Source organism: Phascolarctos cinereus, unplaced genomic scaffold (assembly GCF_003287225.1).
Source record: "Phascolarctos cinereus isolate Bilbo 61053 unplaced genomic scaffold, phaCin_HiC Scaffold_9;HRSCAF=440, whole genome shotgun sequence".
NCBI lineage: Eukaryota > Metazoa > Chordata > Mammalia > Diprotodontia > Phascolarctidae > Phascolarctos > Phascolarctos cinereus.
In genome coordinates, this window is record NW_027556402.1 from 148,732,083 (window position 1) to 148,750,212 (window position 18,130).

Below are 18,130 nucleotides of genomic sequence, written 5' to 3' on the forward strand. Positions count from 1 at the left end.
GAATGAGGACCCAGGCCAGAGAGACTAGGGCGAAAACCCAGGCCTTAAGTGCCTCTGGAGCGGCCCCGAAAGGGGTCATTTCCCCCGTCTGCCAGGTCTAATGGCTGAAGCCCTGCTCAGTTAAATTAATTTGGGGTTCCCCAGATAGTGAACACGTGGAAGGTCTCAAGAACCTGGAGGGCAGGGTGAGATTGATTGCGAATCGGTGGTGCCTGGTAGTCCCTGTTAGAGGGCCAGGAAGGGGGCTGCAGGGAGGTCGTGGAGACATGACAGAGAACCCCCCCCTCATTGGACCAGCTTTTGCCAAGGTCTTTGCTCTTGCTCGCCGCTGTACCCCTTAACCATGAGGGAATTTCTCAGTGGTGGACCTGTTTCTCATTCTTCGTCAGAGTGTTATAATAATGCAAGATTTTTTAACCAAATTGGAATGGCCCATAGATAAATGTGTAGCATGGTGTAATTGTTTAAATTATTAATTTAGGAACCACTTCACTTGGGGAGAGGCAGAATCTTAAATAATTAGTTTTTTAGTATCAAGGGATAAAGAATATCAGCTCAAGTAATAATAGGCATTTTAATGTCTTTACTGATTGCTCTAATGTGATGCATGTTTAACAGAGTAGACATTATTACACTTTTTATTTAATTGAGCTCAACTCTGAGTACAAGACAAATACTACATTTCTTATATGATGAATACATGAAATTTGATTATGTTCTTACTTATGTTTTTACTCATAGTGCACCAAAATTTTATGTTTGAGAGGTCATGGTTTCTAATAGCTTCCCCATTTTAAAAGAATAATTTAAATAGGCAACATCAAAAGCCTGAACAGACATTCACTTAGCTTCAACTTTGTGTTGGTAAACTGATGTATAGGTTATGACATTGAATGGACTTAAATTTTTAAATTTGAGGAAATGTTTGTAGCTGACATTAGTGAAGCCTTGAGCATCTTACAATGGAAGGGGTACTATAGTTACATTTAGAAGAATCCTGTTATATTAAAGCCATTTAATACTACTTAAGCATACCACAGACCATAAATAGGAGTTAAGGATAGAAGCCCCTATGTTGCTCTACATTAAATGTAATCTACAATGAGGTCTGGGTGGGCTCCATCATTATTGAATTATGTTCATCTACTTTAACTGATCCATATGAAGTATCTGCCATTTCTTCTTCCTTCAGTTTCTTATAAGAAATATCTGTATCATCTTCATCCAGAGGATCTTGCTTATGCACAATTTCCCTTCCATACATCTTATATACTAATACAAAAATCCCTGCTTCTGCAGACTGGAAAAGAGCATAAAGCAAAGGAAACATGTACATACTTCCTATGAGCTGTGGAGGAAAGGTTAGTTTTAGAATAGCAGTACAGAGTTGTACATTCTGACTACCTGTTTCCAGAGAGACAGTCCTCTTGCAGTTGGATGGAAGATGAAATAAGGTAGCTAAACCATATCCTGACACATATCCAGCCAAAGGCATAAATATTGCAACAACATAAACAGTTGCAGGAATACTTGCCAACAGTTCAGGTCCTAACATAGTGCCAGTCATAATGAAAAGGACCACCAGAGTCACTAGCAGAGACCACAGGGAAACCTAGTAATAGAAAATGGATAAATCAGTTTTAAATGCAGGAAAATTAAATAAATAAATAAATTATAGATATTAGCCTATACAGCAAGTGAATAGTGTTGGACTAAGAGTAAGGAAGGCCAGGGTTCAGATGTGCTTCTGATGTTTATTAGCTTTGTGATCCTGGGTAATCACTTGACTTCTCCCAGGCTGACTCTCATCTGTAAAATAGGAGTGGTAATACTTGCGTTACAGTGTTGTAAACTGCTTGGCAAACTTTAAAACACTCTAGAACTGTCAGCTGTTGTCAGGCTCATCCAGTCAGTTCGCTGTTAGTGAACGGAGATATGTTTTAGTAAATCCTTCCTTTATGTTGAACTGAATTTTCCCTTCTGTGGTTTCTACTAATTAGTTTTTGCCCTGCCATTTGGAGCAAAACAACTTCTTCCATATAACTACCTTAAAATACGCAAAGATCTTTCATCCTGTCCCCTCTCTGCTCTTCTCCAAACTGAACATCCCTGTTTTTTTTCAATTGTAAATCATATAACATAGTTTCTACATTCTTACTGCCTCTTTTAGAGTTTCCTGGTTCATTTCACAAATTTCCTCTTAAAATGCAGCACCCAGAATTAAACACAGAATTCCAAATGTGGTCTTACCAATACAAAATATAGCAAGACTTCCTAAACATCTTTGCTTTGTACATGAAATCTAGTCTTGCACTATGTCTGGGATTACATGAATAAAATATTAAAATTCCTTTTCACAAGCAGTATTTTTAACACTTGGGATTGTATTTCACATTCCAAAGGATTTTTCATAATATTGAAACATGACATCTTTTAGGTTTTATTATGACAAGAATGTAAACATGCTAATGTCAAATGCAGATATATTTCTTTTACAAAGTTAAATTGACTCTTCCCATATTCTGTTAATTCTTACCTGTTAGACTCTAAAACATCTTCCTGTGATATTTTATCATCATCGTAATAAGCAGCTTGTTTATACATTGCAGCTGGCACTAAATATGTTTTTCTGTGTTACAGAACACTGTCATCTTGGTATCTTGCCAGATACTTTTAAGTCGTTCAAGTAAAATAAACTGTATGATGAGAGTAGCGTGGAAAAAATCCTTTTGCTACAGACTGTTAGCAAAGATTTTAGATAGTGCCTTTGATGATGGATCAGATTCCTAGATAGTTATGAAGAGAGTTTCATATGTGGGATTAGCATACTTAATATTACTTTTAAGAAAAGTAATTTGGGGGTCAGCTAGGTGGCTTAGTGGATAGAGCACCAGCCCTGGAGCCAGGAGGACCTCAGTTCAAATATGACCTCAGACACTTACTAGCTGTGTGACCCTGGGCAAGTCGCTTAACCCCAATTTACTTTTAAAAAAACCTAATTGTAATTTAAATATGTATTTTAGCTAGTAACTTTTGAGTCAAGTCTCAACATTGAAGGATTCTGAAAGTATGTTCATCATACTTTCAAACAAGAAATAGATAGAAAACTAAACAATCATATGATCCTTATAGCTTAAAATATGAAAAACATTGTTCCATTTGAATTGTCAGTACATATGGAAAATCAGTACAGAAAAAATAACTTTTGTTTACTTTGATATATTGAATTGTAGAGTTGTCTCTGCCTTCCAACTACTTTAATTCTTTCAGTAATTACTGAGATTTGATGCTGATTTTAAAATTGTATAGGTATCTTGACAATGTTATTAAATATCTTACCATTACATTTTCCTAAACTAACTCACATTTAAGGAATTTAAGAATCAACTCTGGCATAGTAGATCAAGAGTTGGCTTCTGTATAGGGAAAATCTGAAGGTTCAGGTCCTGAGTCTGACTGTTATATCTGGTAGAGGGAGCAGGTTCACTTGGATTCCCTTACTGGGATGAAATCTCAGATCTAGTCCTCCCAAACCCACTCACATTTAATTATCACTTTTTGAAGTTTGCAAAGTACCTTTAAAGCGGACATCCTGCTATGTTGGACTTAGCGTCCCTGTTCCTCAAGGCAAAGTGACTTTAAGGTTTGAGAAGTGTTTCCTCAAAGCAGTCCTCTAAGATGTAGCTAGTTGAAAGTATTATCCCTGTTTTAGAGAAGAGGAATCTGGGGCTCTGGGAAATTAAGAGATGTATTATATAGCTAGCTACTAAAAGTACCAAGTGAAATTCAGATCCATGTCTACTGACCCCCAAGTCTGGCATTCTTTCTACCATGCCATATGGGTCACCAGCTTCACATTAATGTCAAATATATTCACTTATTTTTATTTAAGTGATTAAAATTATTCTGTTTTTAGCATGTAAACTGCTAGTTTGACTTTTGTTGATTAAGTTATGGAGAAAATTTAACCTTTTAACACTTAAAAATTAGGTATAAAATCTATTTTAAGGCAATATATTTCTTCATAAGACTTTTGAGTTAAGTAAATGTGCAAAGAGAAGACATAATTGTTTTTTGATATTAACAAATTTAGGCCTTCTATATAATAATATAACCTTAGGAAATGAAGACATTGCTGATGACAAAGCAAAACGAATGAACTATTCTCAAATGTCACGTAATTGAAACTTTATCATAGAGTTTTCCATTCAATTGTTTTAAGTCAAGGTATTTTGCCTTTGTTTTTGTTCATTTGACTAAATATTGGTACAGAAAACCTTATTTATTTATTGAAAGAGCTGGTTCAGTAGCTTTCCCACGGATAAAAGTAAGATCCTGCTGTTGGTGATTATTATTTATAGTTAGTAGACTGTGTCTCTGGGTTTTTGTTGTTGTTGGAGGAATACATTGTTTGAAATTCTTACATTTTTTCCCCCTTTCTCTAAGGTATTAGAAAACTAACTACAACAGCCAAAAATAATGCAAGATTGTATTTGGCCAAGAAGGAACAGCCAAGATTGTGGCATAAGATACATTTCAAAAATAAAATTTTATTTTATGTTCACATATACATATTTTGTGTTTGTATAGCATCCATTTGCTAAGTCATCATTTCTATTCCTTTAAGTGTTTTTAATGTCCAGGTTTGCTTTTGAGAATATTAAATCCCTTTATAACCTGAAAAACATGAGAACTGGTTTAATTTTTTTTTTCAATAAGCTATGTTTAAATGATGTTCTCAAGGACAATTTTTGTGAGCTCTACAAAACATAGTAAATTGTTCCTAAAGTTTCATACAAATCATATTTTGATGGTTTTATTTGATCAGCTCTTATTGTTAGAGGGAAATAGTTTTGCTGTATACTTCATTTTCTTAATTTTTTCCAGCTGTTTCTGTTTTGTTCCTTCTACTTGTGCCTTGAAATATTCTTTTCAGCAAAGCTTTTTCTATAGTGATAATTCTCAGAAGCCTCTAGTAAAGGTGATCTTTTGCTATATGAACTGTGTACAGAAATCTTCCTTGTAGAATGTGAAGCAGATTCTCCCCCCTGTTCAGCCCAGTTAAGGGTCAAAGAAGTGACACATCTAAGGCTCTTATAAACAAGACTGAGTTTGAGAACAGAATCAGGACCATACCTTAAGGACATAGTCAGCAACCCGTGTATATTTGTAGCGGATGAAGACACCTACACCAATAGGAATCAGGGTGCTGCAGAGGGTCAGGGTCACTGCTCCCAGTGGTAATAACTGCACCAGAGTTGTATTGATCCAGGCCCGACTATAGATCCACAGGCACAGGGGCATCAATAGCAAAGCCAGAAGCGTGGAAGAAATAGTCATGATAATACTGTAGAGATGGAAGTAAACACAATAAGCATCAGGTTAGCACTGACTCACCAACCAGCCTCTGTACAGAAGGGGAAGTGACTAGGGGGAAAAGTGAATTACCCAGTTTATGGTCTAGGGAGGGGTCCCTAAGCATCTGAGGAGAGCTGCAGGGAGAAACCTACATATCTGAGTGATAAAAGGGCATAGGACCCACCCTCCTAATGAAACAGGGTAAAAGAGATGTTATGTTCCACTACTGTCCCCTGTCTTTGTATGCCTGAGATTTTAAAGTAATCCATTGATCTGGGTTGGATCTAATTAATTAGAGGGACAAAGATCTCTAGTTGTCGGATTTTTTTGTATATTTCTTTGTTTTTTAGTTTTCCTTGAATAAATACTTGTTGAATTGAATTCCACAGATATTCTATGTGGTTCAGCTGCCCAAAGGAACTAAATGTCATTCCTGACAGCCCTAAATTACAAAGTAATCCCAGCTTTTAAACTCATTGAAGAGTTGGAGGATCACAGTTATCATGTTTCCTTCCCTTTTTTTGCTCCCACTTTTACAACTACAATCTTTTTTTTAATGCTTTATTAATTTGAAAGCTTCTCACATTAAATCCTTTCTCTACTTTTTGCCCATTCTACATTCTTTTTCACAGCTCTCTTTATTTTTCTCACCTTATTGTGTAGCTAATTTGGGTTGGAGAAGCTACCTACAGTAGGGATAACCGAAGGTCTTACCTGAGGTTCATGTCGCCATTCACCAGCAGAGACATAAGATTAGAAAGGTTTCCACCAGGACAACAGCCGCATAATAATACTGCTACAGCTTCCACTTCATCCAGAGAGAAGATGAGGGCCAGAAGGAAGGCCAGTAGGGGCATGAAGACAAACTGGCAGATGAGTGCCAGCAGTACCCCTATGGGCCTGCGGATGTGAGCCCCTATGTGATTCACCTCCACAGTGCAGCCCAGCCCCAGCATGGTAATGCACAGTGCCACTCCCACAAATACATTCAGTCCATGGTTTAAAGGGGTATCCCAGAATGGATTGTCTTGGGAACCCCAATCCTGTGGGAGGTGAGCAAAACCTTGTGGACTACTGCTGATCTTTGACTCCCAGGTAGTGGGGGTAGGATTCAGATTGGAGCTGAGACTGGGGCTAGGGATATAGCTGAGGCTGGGGATATGGCTGGGGCTGGGGCTGGAGCTGGGGTCAGGGATAATGCTAGAGCTAAAATTGGGGCTCAGGCTGGGGTCAGCAATAATGCTGGGACTAAAGTTAAGCCCAGGGCTTGGGCTGAAGCTGCTGATGTTGATTTTCTGGGTGTAGTTATCCAGCTCTGTAGAAGGCAAGAACAGCAGAGTCTCATTGTCCTTGCTATCCATGGCTGAGAATCCCTGATGGATGAGATGGGTTGATCTATGTCCTGCCTTTGCCGCTGATGCCTTTCTCAGTCCTAAAGGCTGTGAGCTGAGCTGCAGGTTGCCTGTAGCACATCGAAACTCTCAAGCAGCCAAGAAGGGAGCAGCAGGTACCGAGGAGACGTTGAGATCGAAGAGACTGCCGCTCTGCCGGGTGAGATTCACTCCCTGGTGCACTTGCTGTATTCCCCACCCCCAGCTGCCTTTCCCAACACCTTTCTTCTTTGCTGCTGTCAACCCATATGCTGGGAGGACCCTGGAGCGCCCTGTGGTCCTTGGTCCACACAGCCACTGATAAGCGTAGCTTCCAGCAGACCTAGGATTCCCGAGATTTTCTGCCTCTTAGGAAAACCCTTTCCTCCTCCTCGTAGTCCTAAGTATGAATCCTCCTCCCACTGTGCTTGAGAGGGCTAAGATAAGTCCTTCAATCAGGCTTCCTTGAATAATCATGAAGATGCATCCTATTTGAGAGCAAAGCCAGCTCCCAGACTTTCACTGCCTCTTCTTACTTTTGTGTCCCTAGTCCCTAGGGGCAGTACTGGCTCCTCCCTTTAATCACCATTAAGTGGCTCTGTTAGAATGTGACCTGAGGCTGAACAAAGACCTAACATAGAAGGGGGATGGGGTGGGGAAGAAAGCTTGGTTGGGCGTTTCTGTCAGCCCAGTTTTCTTTGATAATGATGTTTGAGGAGGGTAGTTTCTCCATATATAAAAAACAGACAGAATATAATGCTGTTCCAACAATCTATCACGTTGCTACAGATGTGTCACAGGGTCAAGTCTGAACTGCAAATGGGTATGTGACAGCCATTAGAACTATTGAGCAGAAATGCTGTTACTGTTCAGGAATTATATCAAGGGCTTTAATGTCATTGGTGTCTAGGGACTAGATAGAGTCCCTCTTACAAGAAGAGGTGTTGTTAATGAGCTAAATAATGTTGTTTCTAAATGTTTCGCTGTTTAGTCTTGCATCTCTTGTACTTGTGTTTTTCAGTGATCTGTGGTAGGGAGAATATATACAGATAAGAACTAATTAATGAGAAAAATCTTTGTGGAGAAAATGGAATTTTGAGAGAGAAAAGAAAAGATGCTTTAATAGAAAGGAATATTTTCTTTAAAGAATGGTATCCAATTTTAAGTTTAAAATTTTTTCTTTAATAGTATTCTATTTTCTCTTTTGAAATTTACCACATGCCTACAAGAATGATAGTTTGTTGCTTAATTTCCCTGTTATTGACACATAGCATCACAGGGTAATTTCCTTCCTAAAAATGTTGCCAAGTATAGTTGTGAGAGAAACAAATTTCTTGTCTAATGATTCAAAAAAAAAAGTAAGAAAATGCTGCCTTTTTTTTTAGATAAACGTATATCCATTCCTAATTTAAAAATTATTCTTTCTCCAAGTAATAATTTTAAAAATCAAATCTGTATTTATTAAGTGCCTACTGTATGTCCAGCACTGTTCTAGGTCTCGGGCATATAGGTACCAAGTAAAACAATCCCTACAGACAAAAATAGCTATTTGTAGAGTACTTAAAATTAAACATCTACAGAGTGTTTTATATTTTGCTCTCTCATTTTGTTCTTAACTCTGCAGGCATTTATATAGTGCCGACTATGTGCCAGACATTGTGCTCAGGGCTTTATGGATGTGTACATCCATGATCCTCACAACCATCCTAAGTGGTAGGTGCTATTATTATAATTTTACCTTTGAGGAATTATACATTATATCATTATACAGTAGTATACATTACACAATTGTATCATTATACGGTTGAGGAAACTAAGGCAAAGAGGGTAAGTGACTTGCCCCACAGCAACCAAATTTAAACTCAGATTTTCCTAACTCTATCCACTACACCACTAGCTAACCTCTAGATCCAGCCAGCTGCCCAGTTCTGAATGTGCATTTGATTGTATTATTGTCTAATTAATATTTCCCCAGTGTCTCTACAAAAATAGTATGAGATCCTTCATCAAAACCTTTGCTAAAATCTTGACAAAGTATATATCCATAGCATTCCCCTCATTTGGTTTGATAATACTATTTTAGCACGCCTTCAGTGTTCTCTTTATCAACTTGCTTTAGACTGGCAGCTTAAGTTCCCAAAAGGAAGGATACTCTACTCAGTATCCTATGGGTAACCTTAAAGGGTTGTGGTTTCTAATACTGTTACCCATGAGCCCCCATCCAGTATACCTCTGGTCCCAATATCATTCACCCGGGAGAACTCTATTCATTTCTGTAATAGGATATTTCCTGAGAAAGTATAACAAAGGCGAAGTTACAGAAATATTCCTCATACTGGTTGCATATTCTCCTCTTGCATATATAACACTAAATACTAAGAATATAGGACAGCAAGGAGATGCAGTGGATAGAGTACCATGCCCAGAGTCAGTTTTGAGTTCAAATCCAGTGTCAGACACTTTTTAAGTTGTATGATTCTGAGCAACTCATTTAACCTGTCTGCCTCCATTTCCTTATCTGTTAAATGTGATTAAAAAGAGCGTGTACCTCCCAGGGTTGTTGTGATGATGAAATGAAATAGTAATTGTAAAGCACCTAGCACATAGTAAATAATACATAACTGTTAGCTATTAAAGTGAAATGGTCCTTGCCCTCAAGGAACTTAGAATCTAGGTGTGAGAGAGACAATATGTACATATATAAGAATATGAAAATAGATTAAAGATAATTTGTTGCGTGGGGGGGGGGAAGAACAATTTGAAAAGGGTTTAAGAAAAGCTTCTTGTAGGGAATGATTGAGTTGAACCTTAAGGAAAGATAGGGATTCTCTGAGATGCAGGTGAGAAGGAAGTGCATTCTGAGCCTGGGGGAAGACCTCTTCAAAGACTGGGAGACCGGAGATAGAGGGCCTCAGTGTGGAGAACAATGAGAAAGCAAATTTGACTGGAGAATGGAGTGGTAAAGGTGAGTAACATGTAATAAGTCTAGAAAGTTCTGATGAAACTGGATTGTCATGAACTTTAAATGACAGGAAAATTTACAATTGATCCTACAGGTAACAGGGAACCACTAGAATTTTTTGAGTAAGGGAATAGTGACATTGTCAGACTTGCACGTTAGGAAAATGACATTGGCAACTGTACGTAGAATGATCATAGTGGTAAGAACCTTGAGGTAGTCCAAATAAGAGGCTTTTTTCTTTTAAAAAGAAGATTTTTTAAAAAAATTCTTTTTCCCCAGTCACAGGTGAAGATAATTTTTATCATTCATTTTAAAAATGTTTTGATTTCCAAATTTTCTCCTTCTCTCATTTCCTCCCTCCCTGAGACAGTAAACAATTTGATGTAGGTTATACATGTTTAATCATGCAAAACATATTACCAATATTAGTCACGTTGTGAAAGAAGACACAGGCCCAAAGGGAGAAAAAAATGCAGAATGTGAAAAACAGTATGCTTCTATCTGCATTCAGACTCCATCAGTTCTTTCTCTGGAGATGAATAGCATTTTTCCTGAGTCCTTTAGAATTGTCTTTGCTCATTGTTTTGCTAAGAATAGCTAAGTCAAATATTGTTAAACTGAACCCTTCTTAGCATTACAAGGATCTAAGACATCTCCAGATCCCTTGGGATGGAAAATGCTGTCCACATCCAAAGAAAGAACTATGGAAGTCAAATCGCTATCACTTATTTTTACCTTCTGTTGAGTTTTGTTTCATCTTTCTGATAGTGCCTCCTATTGGTTTTAATTTTTACTTACTTACAACTTCACTAATGTGAAAATATGTTTAATAGGAATGCAAATGTAAAGCCTATATCAGATTGTGCAGCATCTTGGGGGGGGGAGGAAGAGGGAGAAAAATTTTCAACTCAAAAGCATATGGAAGTGATTGTTGATAAATCAAAATAAATTAATAAAATTTAAAAAAATTTTAAAAACTAGAAAAAAATAGCTAAGTCATTCATTGTTGATCATCATACAGTATTGCTGTTGCTGTGTACAATGTTCTCCTGGTTATGTTCACTTCAATTTGTATCAATTCATATAAGTCTTCCCAAGTTTTTCTGAAATCAACCTGCTCATTGTTTCTTATATCACAGTAATATTCCATTACAATGCTATACCACACTTATTTAGCCATTCCCCAATTGATAGGCATCCCCTCAATTTCCAATTCATCACCGCTACAAAAAGAAATACTATAAATAGTTTTTTACATATACATCCTTTCCTTCCCCCCACTCCTTTTTTAAAAATTATATCTCTTCAGGATATAGACCCAGTGGTGGTATTGCAGGATCAAACGGTAAGCACAGTTTTATAGCCATTTGGGCATAGTTCCAAATTGCTGTACAGAATGGTTGGATTAATTTACAGCTCCACAAACAGTACATTAATGTCCCAATTTTCCCACATCCCCTCCAACATTTTTTTTCTGTCACATAAGCCAATCTGGTATGTGTGAGTACCTCAGAGTTGTTTTAATTTTTATTTCTCTGGTTAGTAGTGAGTTAGAGCATTTTTTTTTCATGTGACTATAGCAACTTAGATTTCTTCATCTGAAGATTGCCTGTTCGTATCCTTTGACCATTTATCAATTGGGGAATGACTTGTATTCTTATAAATTTGCCTCAGTTCTCTATACATTTGAGAAATGAGGCCTTTACCAGAAACACTGGCCATAAAAATTGTTTCCCAGCTTTCTGCTTTCCTTCTAATCTTGGTTGCATTGGTTTTGTTTGTGCAAAACCTTTTTAATTTAGTATAATCAAAATTGTCCATTTTGTATCTAATAATGCTCTCTATCTCTTGTTTGGTCATAAATTCTTCTTTCTCCATACATCTAACAGGTAAACTATTCCTTATCCTAATTTGCTTATGGTATTGCCCTTTATGTTTAAATCATGTATCCATTTTGATATTATCTTGGTATAAAAGGTTGGTCTGTACCTAGTTTCTGCCTTACTGTTTTGAAGCTTTCCCAGCAATTTTTGTCAAATAGTGAGTTCTTATCCCAAAAGCTGAGGTCTTTGGGTTTATCAAACACTGGATTATTATGGTCACTTGAGAGGCTTTTCTCAAGAGGCCAACCAAGAGGTGATGAAGGCCTGAACTATAGAAAGAACTATGGATTTGTCCACTGATTCAGTATGTGAAATGAGGAAGAATAAGTAGCTGAGGATGACAGTAAGCTTACAAATCTGAGTAACCAGAAAAATGGTGGTATTATCCATAGAAATAGGAAAATGTAGAAGAATGGTGGGTTTTAGGGGGGAAATGAGTTTTGTTTTGGGTCTGCAGAATTTGAGATGCTTATAGGACATACAGTTCAAAATGTCTAGTAAGTACTTCGTGATGGGAGAGCAGGAAAGAAATTAAGACTGAATATATAAATCTGAGAGTCATTGTTGTTGAAATTATGATTAAACCAATGAATGTAGCTTCCAGGGGATGGAACCAAGAGGTCAGAATAAAGGTAGGGATTCACCTGAACTCTCTCAAATTTCCCTCCAAACAACATTAAAATAATACTCCAAATTGATTTCTGGAGTGACAGAACCAACAGAAGGTTAGGGTGAAACAGTATTCTAGCTCAATACAGCTTAAGAGGTTGGCAGGAAAAGTCTGTCACCAGGGTAGTAATTGGGCATGGAACACAGTACAGGCCTACCTCAGCATCACCAGTAGCAGGCCTTGAAGGCAGCTGCAACAGCAGTAGCACTGCTTTAGGAGCTCTCGGCCAATAGATAGTAAGCGGTCAGACAACTATTCAGAAAGTGGTCACAGGAGATCTTTGGCTGGTGCTGGGTTTAGTACTCTCTTGCATTGCCCTTACACCATTCCAAGTCACAGTTTCAGGACAGAGAGGCACATTAGCACTTGCAGCCTCAGGGGAGTGGGGTACCTGATTACAGTTCAAGGATGGAAAAGAGTGCTTGTAGTTGTTCACAAAGGAGTAAGGCCTGTGTCTCAATTCCAAGGCTGTGTGATCATACTACCTTGGAAACATACCAAACTTATAGTTCCCCCACCCAAAAAAACCCCAAAACCTAGTTTTGAAAACAGCAGCAAGAAATACCTGAAGCCTCTAACAGTGCTCCCTCCACCCTAGGAGCAGAGCCCAACTTTAATATAAAATTAAAAGTCAAGAAATAGGCAGGTGAAATGAGCAAACATAAAAAAACAAAAAACCTAACCATGAAAAATTACTGTGGTGATAGGGAAGATCAAGATACAAACTAAGAAGAAAACACTGTTAAAACAGCTACAAGCAAAGCCTCAAAGAAGAAAAAGGAATTGGACACAAGCCCAACAAGAATTCCTAGAAAGGCTCCAAAAGGATTTTAAAAATCAAACAAAAGACATAGAGGAAAAATTGGGGAAATAAATGAAAGGTATGCAAGAAAATTATGAAAAGAGTCAACAACTTGATAAAAGAGGCATAAAAAAATGCTGAAGAAAATAACACCTTAAAAAAACACAGACTAGACCAAAAGCTAAGAGAGGCACAAACATCCTCTCAAGAAAATTCCTTAAAAAGCAGAATTAGCCAAATGGAAAAAGAGGTGCAAAAGCTCACTAAGGAAAATATTGCTTAAAAATTAGAATTGGCTAAGTGGAAGCTAATGACTCCATAAGACAACCAAAAATGAAGCAAAGTCAAAAGAATAAAAAAAAAATAGAAGAAAATTCAAAACTCTTCATTGGAAAAACAACTGGCAGGAAAACACATCGAGGAGAGATGATTTAAGAGTTGTTGGACTACCTGAAAACTATGATCAAAAAAAGACCCTCATATTCAAGAAATTATCAAGGAAAACTACCCTGATATCCTAGAATCAGAAGGTAAAATAGAAATTGAAAGAATCCACTGACCATTTCCTGAAAGAGATCCCAAAATGAAAATTCCCAGGAATATTACAGCTAAATTTCAGAGCTCTCGGGTCAAGGAGAAAACAATGCAAGCATCCAGAAACAAATGATTCAAAAATTGTGGAGCCACAGGCAGAATCACACAAGATTTAGCAGCTTTCACATTAAAGGATCAGAGGTCTTTGAATAGCATACTCTAAAAGGCAAAGGACCTGAGATTATAACTAAAGGTCAAATACCCAGCAAAACTTGAGTATAAACTTCAAGGGGGAAACTGGATAGTTAATGAAATAAAGGATTTTCAAGCATTCCTCATGAAAAGACAAGAGCTGAATAGAAAATATAACTTTCAAATAGAAAAATATGACTCATGAGAAGGGTTAGAAGTTAAACATGAAAAAGAAATCATAAGGAATTTAATAAGGTTTAACTGTTTACATTCCTATATGGAAAGATGATATTTGTAACTACTAAGAATTTTCTCAATATTAGGGCAGTTACAACAAGTATATGTAGAGGGTATGGGTATGAGGTGAGTATGATAGGATGATTTTTAAAAAATAAAATTAAGGCGTGAGAAAGAGAGATGCACTAGAAGAAGAGGGGAAGGGAGAGGAAGAACGGAAAATTATCTTACATAAAAAAGGTGCACAAGGAAGAGCTCCACTATAAATTGGAGGGGAAGATGGTGAAGGGGGAAGGTAGTGGATAGTGCTTGAACCTTGCTCTTATCAGAGTTGGCTGAAAGAGGGAATACCATACACACTCAGTTGAGTATAGAAATCTATCATATCCTACAGGGTAGTAGGAGTAGAAGGGAATAAGAGAAATGGCTGGGGGGACATTAAGAGAGGCACAAAGAGTCAGGCATGACTGAAATGATTGAACAACTGCAACAAAATTATCTCACACTAAAGAACAAGTGGGTCAAAAACAAATCATAGAAAACAACAATTTCATTTCAGAGAATGACAACAATGAAACAACATATCAAAATTTAAGGGTGCAGCCAAAACAGTACTTAGGGGAAATTTTATATTTCTAAATGCTTACATCAGTGAAATAGAGAAAGAGCAAATCAATGAATTGGGCATGCAATTTAAAAAAAAAACTAGAAAAAATAAATTAAAGATCTCCAATTAAACTCCACATTGGAAATCTTGAAAATCAAAGGAGAGATTAATAAAATTAAAAGTAAGAAAACCATTGAACTAAAATAAAACCAGGAGCTGGTTTTATGGGGAAAAAAAAGAAACTAGTAAAATAAATAAACTTTTATCTAATTTTACTTTAAAAAAAAACAAGAAAACCAAATAACTAGTATCAAAAATAAAAAGGGTTAATAAAGATGAAAGTAAAACAGTTCGGTGGTGCAGTGGATAGAGAACCAGCCCTAGAGTCAGGAGGACCTGAGTTCAAATCCAGCCTCAGACACAACACTTACTAGCTATATGACCCTGGGCAAGTAACTAAACCCCTATTGCTTCACACAAAAATTATTAGGAGCTACTTTGCCTAATTATATGTTAATAATCTGACAAACTAAGTGAAATGGATGACTATTTACAAAATTATAAATTGCTTAGGATAACAGAAGAGGAAATAAGGGGCAGCTAGGTGACACAGTGGATAGAGCTCTGGCCTTGGAGTCAGGAGGACCTGAGTTCAAATACAGCTTCAGACACTTGACACTTAACTAGCTGTGTGACCTTGAGCAAGACACTTAACCCCAATTGCTTCACCAAAAAGCAAAAAAACCCAAAAAACCCAGAAGAGGAAGTAAATAACCCTATCTTAGGGAAAAAAAACTGAACAAGCTATTAATAAGGTCTTTAAGAAAAAAAATCTCCAGAATTAGATGAATTCACAAGTCAATTATACTAAACGTTTAAAGAACAATTCCAATACTATAATAAGCTATTTGGAAAAATAGGCAAAGCAGGAGTCCTACCAAATTTTATAACACAAATATGATATTGATACCTAAAGCAGAAAGAATACTATAGACCAATTGCCCTAATGAACATTGATGCAAAAAATTTTAAATAAAAATTTAAATAGCAAGGAGATTACAACAAGATATCATAAAGATCATACATTATAACAATCTGGGATTTTTATCAGGAATGCAGTATTAGGAAAACCATCAGTAAAAACCATGTCAATAACAAAAACAACAAAAATCATATGATTATCTCAATAAATGTAGTAAAAGCATTTGACAAAATGCAACATTCATTCATATTAAAAATACTAAAAAGCATAAGAATAGAGTTTTCCTTAAAATTATAAGCAGTAACTATCTGAACCCATCAACATTTTTTGTAAAGGGGATAAGCTAGAAGCATTTTCAGTACAGTCAGTGGTGAAACAAAGATGCTAATTTTCACCATTTTTATTTAATGTTATACTAGAAATGCTAGCTAAATGACAATAAATAAAAAAAGAAATTGAAGGAATTAGAATAGGCAATGAGGAAACAAAACTATCGCTCTTTGCAGATAATATGATGGTATACTTAAAGATCCTAAAGGATCAACTAAAAAACTAGTTGAAATAATTAACAACTTCAGCAAAGTTTCAGGTAATAAAATAATGAATCATCACATGAATCATCAGCATTTCTATATATTGTCCACAAAGTCCAGTAGGAAGAGGTGGAGAAGTCCCATTTTAAACTACTGCAGATAGTATGAAATACTTGGGAGTCTACCTGCTGAGACAAACCCAGGAACTATATGAGCACAATTACAAAACACTTCACACAAAGTCAGATTTAAACAACTGGAGAAATATTATTACTCATGGGTAGGCCAAACCAATATAATAAAAATGACAATTCTACCTATATTAATTTACTTATTCAGTGTCATACCAATCAAACCACCAAAAAGTTACTTTATAAAGCTAGAAAAAAATAACAATTCATCTACAAGAATATCAAGAATATCAAGACAATCAATGAAAAAAAATGTGAAGGAAGGTGGCCTAAGCAGTACCAGATCTCAAACTATATACAAAGCAGCAATCATCTAAACAATCTGATATTGGCTAAGAAAGGGTGGTGGATCGGTGGAATAGATTAGGTACACAATACATAATAGTAAATGACCATAGTAATAAAGTTAATAAACCCAAAGATTTGGGGGTAAGAACTCAATATTTGATGAGAATTGCTGAGAAACAGGTCAAGGAGAAAATATTGCAAGCAGTTAGAAAGAAACAATTTATGTATTGTGGAAATACAATCAGGATAGCACAAGATTTAGCTGCTTCTGCTTTAAGGCACCAGAGAGCTTGGAATATAATATTTCAGAGGCCAAAGGAAATAGGACTACAGCCAAGAATCACCTACCCAGCAAAACTGAGTATAATCCTTCAGGGGGAATAAATGGACATTCAGTGAAATAGAGGACTTTCAAGTATTCTTGATGAAAAGACCAGAGCTGAATAGAAAATTTGACTTTCAAATACAAGACTCAAGAGAAGCATGAAGAGGTAAACAGGAAAGTTGAATCATAAGGGATTTATTGAGGTTGAACTGTTTACATTCCTACATGGAAAGATATTTGTAACTGATGAGACCTTTGTCAGTAGTAGGGCAGCTGGAGGGGAAAAAATTATATGGATGGATGGATGGATAGATAGATAGATAGATAGATGGCACAGGGTGAATTGAAGATGAAGGGGTGACATTTTGAGAATAAAATTAAGGGGTGAGAGAGGATTATACTGTAATAAGGAGAAAGGGAGAGGTAGAATGGAGCAAATTATCTCATAAAACAGACAAGGCTTTTATAGTAGAGGGGAAGTGGGGGAAGGTGAGAGGAAATTAATGAATCTTATTCTCATCGTATTTGGCTTAAGGAGGGAATAACATACACACTCACTTGGATATGGAAATCTATCTTACCCTACAGGAAAATAGGGGGTAAGGGGATAAGAGAGCAGGGAGATTATAGAAGGGAGAGCAAATTGGGGGAGGGGGTAATCAGAAGCAAGCACTTCTGAGGAGGGATAGGATCAAAAGAGAATAGAATAAACGTGGTGGGATAGGATGAAGGGAAATATAGTTAGTTTTTCACAACATGACTACTATGGAAGTGTTTTGCATCACTACACATATATAACCTGTATTGAGTTGCTTACCTTCTCAGTGAGGGTGGGTAGGGAGGGAGGAAGGGAAAAAAATTTGGAACCCAAAGTTTTAAAAGCAAATGTTACAAACTGTTTCCACGTGCAACTGGGAAATAAGATATACAGGCAATGGAATATAGAAATCTATCCTGCCCTACAGGAAAATAGAAGGATAAGAGGACAAGAGAAGGTGGGGGGAGGGGGAGCAGAGCCAAGGTGGCGGCATGAAAGCAGTGACTTCCTTGAGATCTCCCCCAAACCCCTCCAAATACCCATTAAAAAATGGCTCTAAACAAATTCTAAAGCAGCAGAACAGAGTAAAAAGACAGAGTAAAACAAATTTCCAGCCCAAGACAGCCTGGATGGTTGATTGGAAAGGCATATCGCGCTG

At 36.8% G+C, this 18,130-nt stretch overlaps 1 protein-coding gene across 1 annotated transcript; it reads right to left on the reverse strand.

Annotated features, from left to right (window-relative positions):
* Positions 1-624: 624 nt before the first annotated feature.
* Positions 625-7,318, reverse strand: SLC10A4 (solute carrier family 10 member 4). Its single transcript, XM_020990423.2, has 3 exons — positions 6,073-7,318; positions 5,137-5,347; positions 625-1,612 (listed from the first exon to the last, which is right to left on the reverse strand). The coding sequence occupies exons 1-3, from the start codon at positions 6,717-6,719 to the stop codon at positions 1,097-1,099; spliced, it is 1,374 nt and encodes a 457-aa protein (XP_020846082.1). The 5' UTR covers positions 6,720-7,318; the 3' UTR covers positions 625-1,096.
* Positions 7,319-18,130: the final 10,812 nt, after the last annotated feature.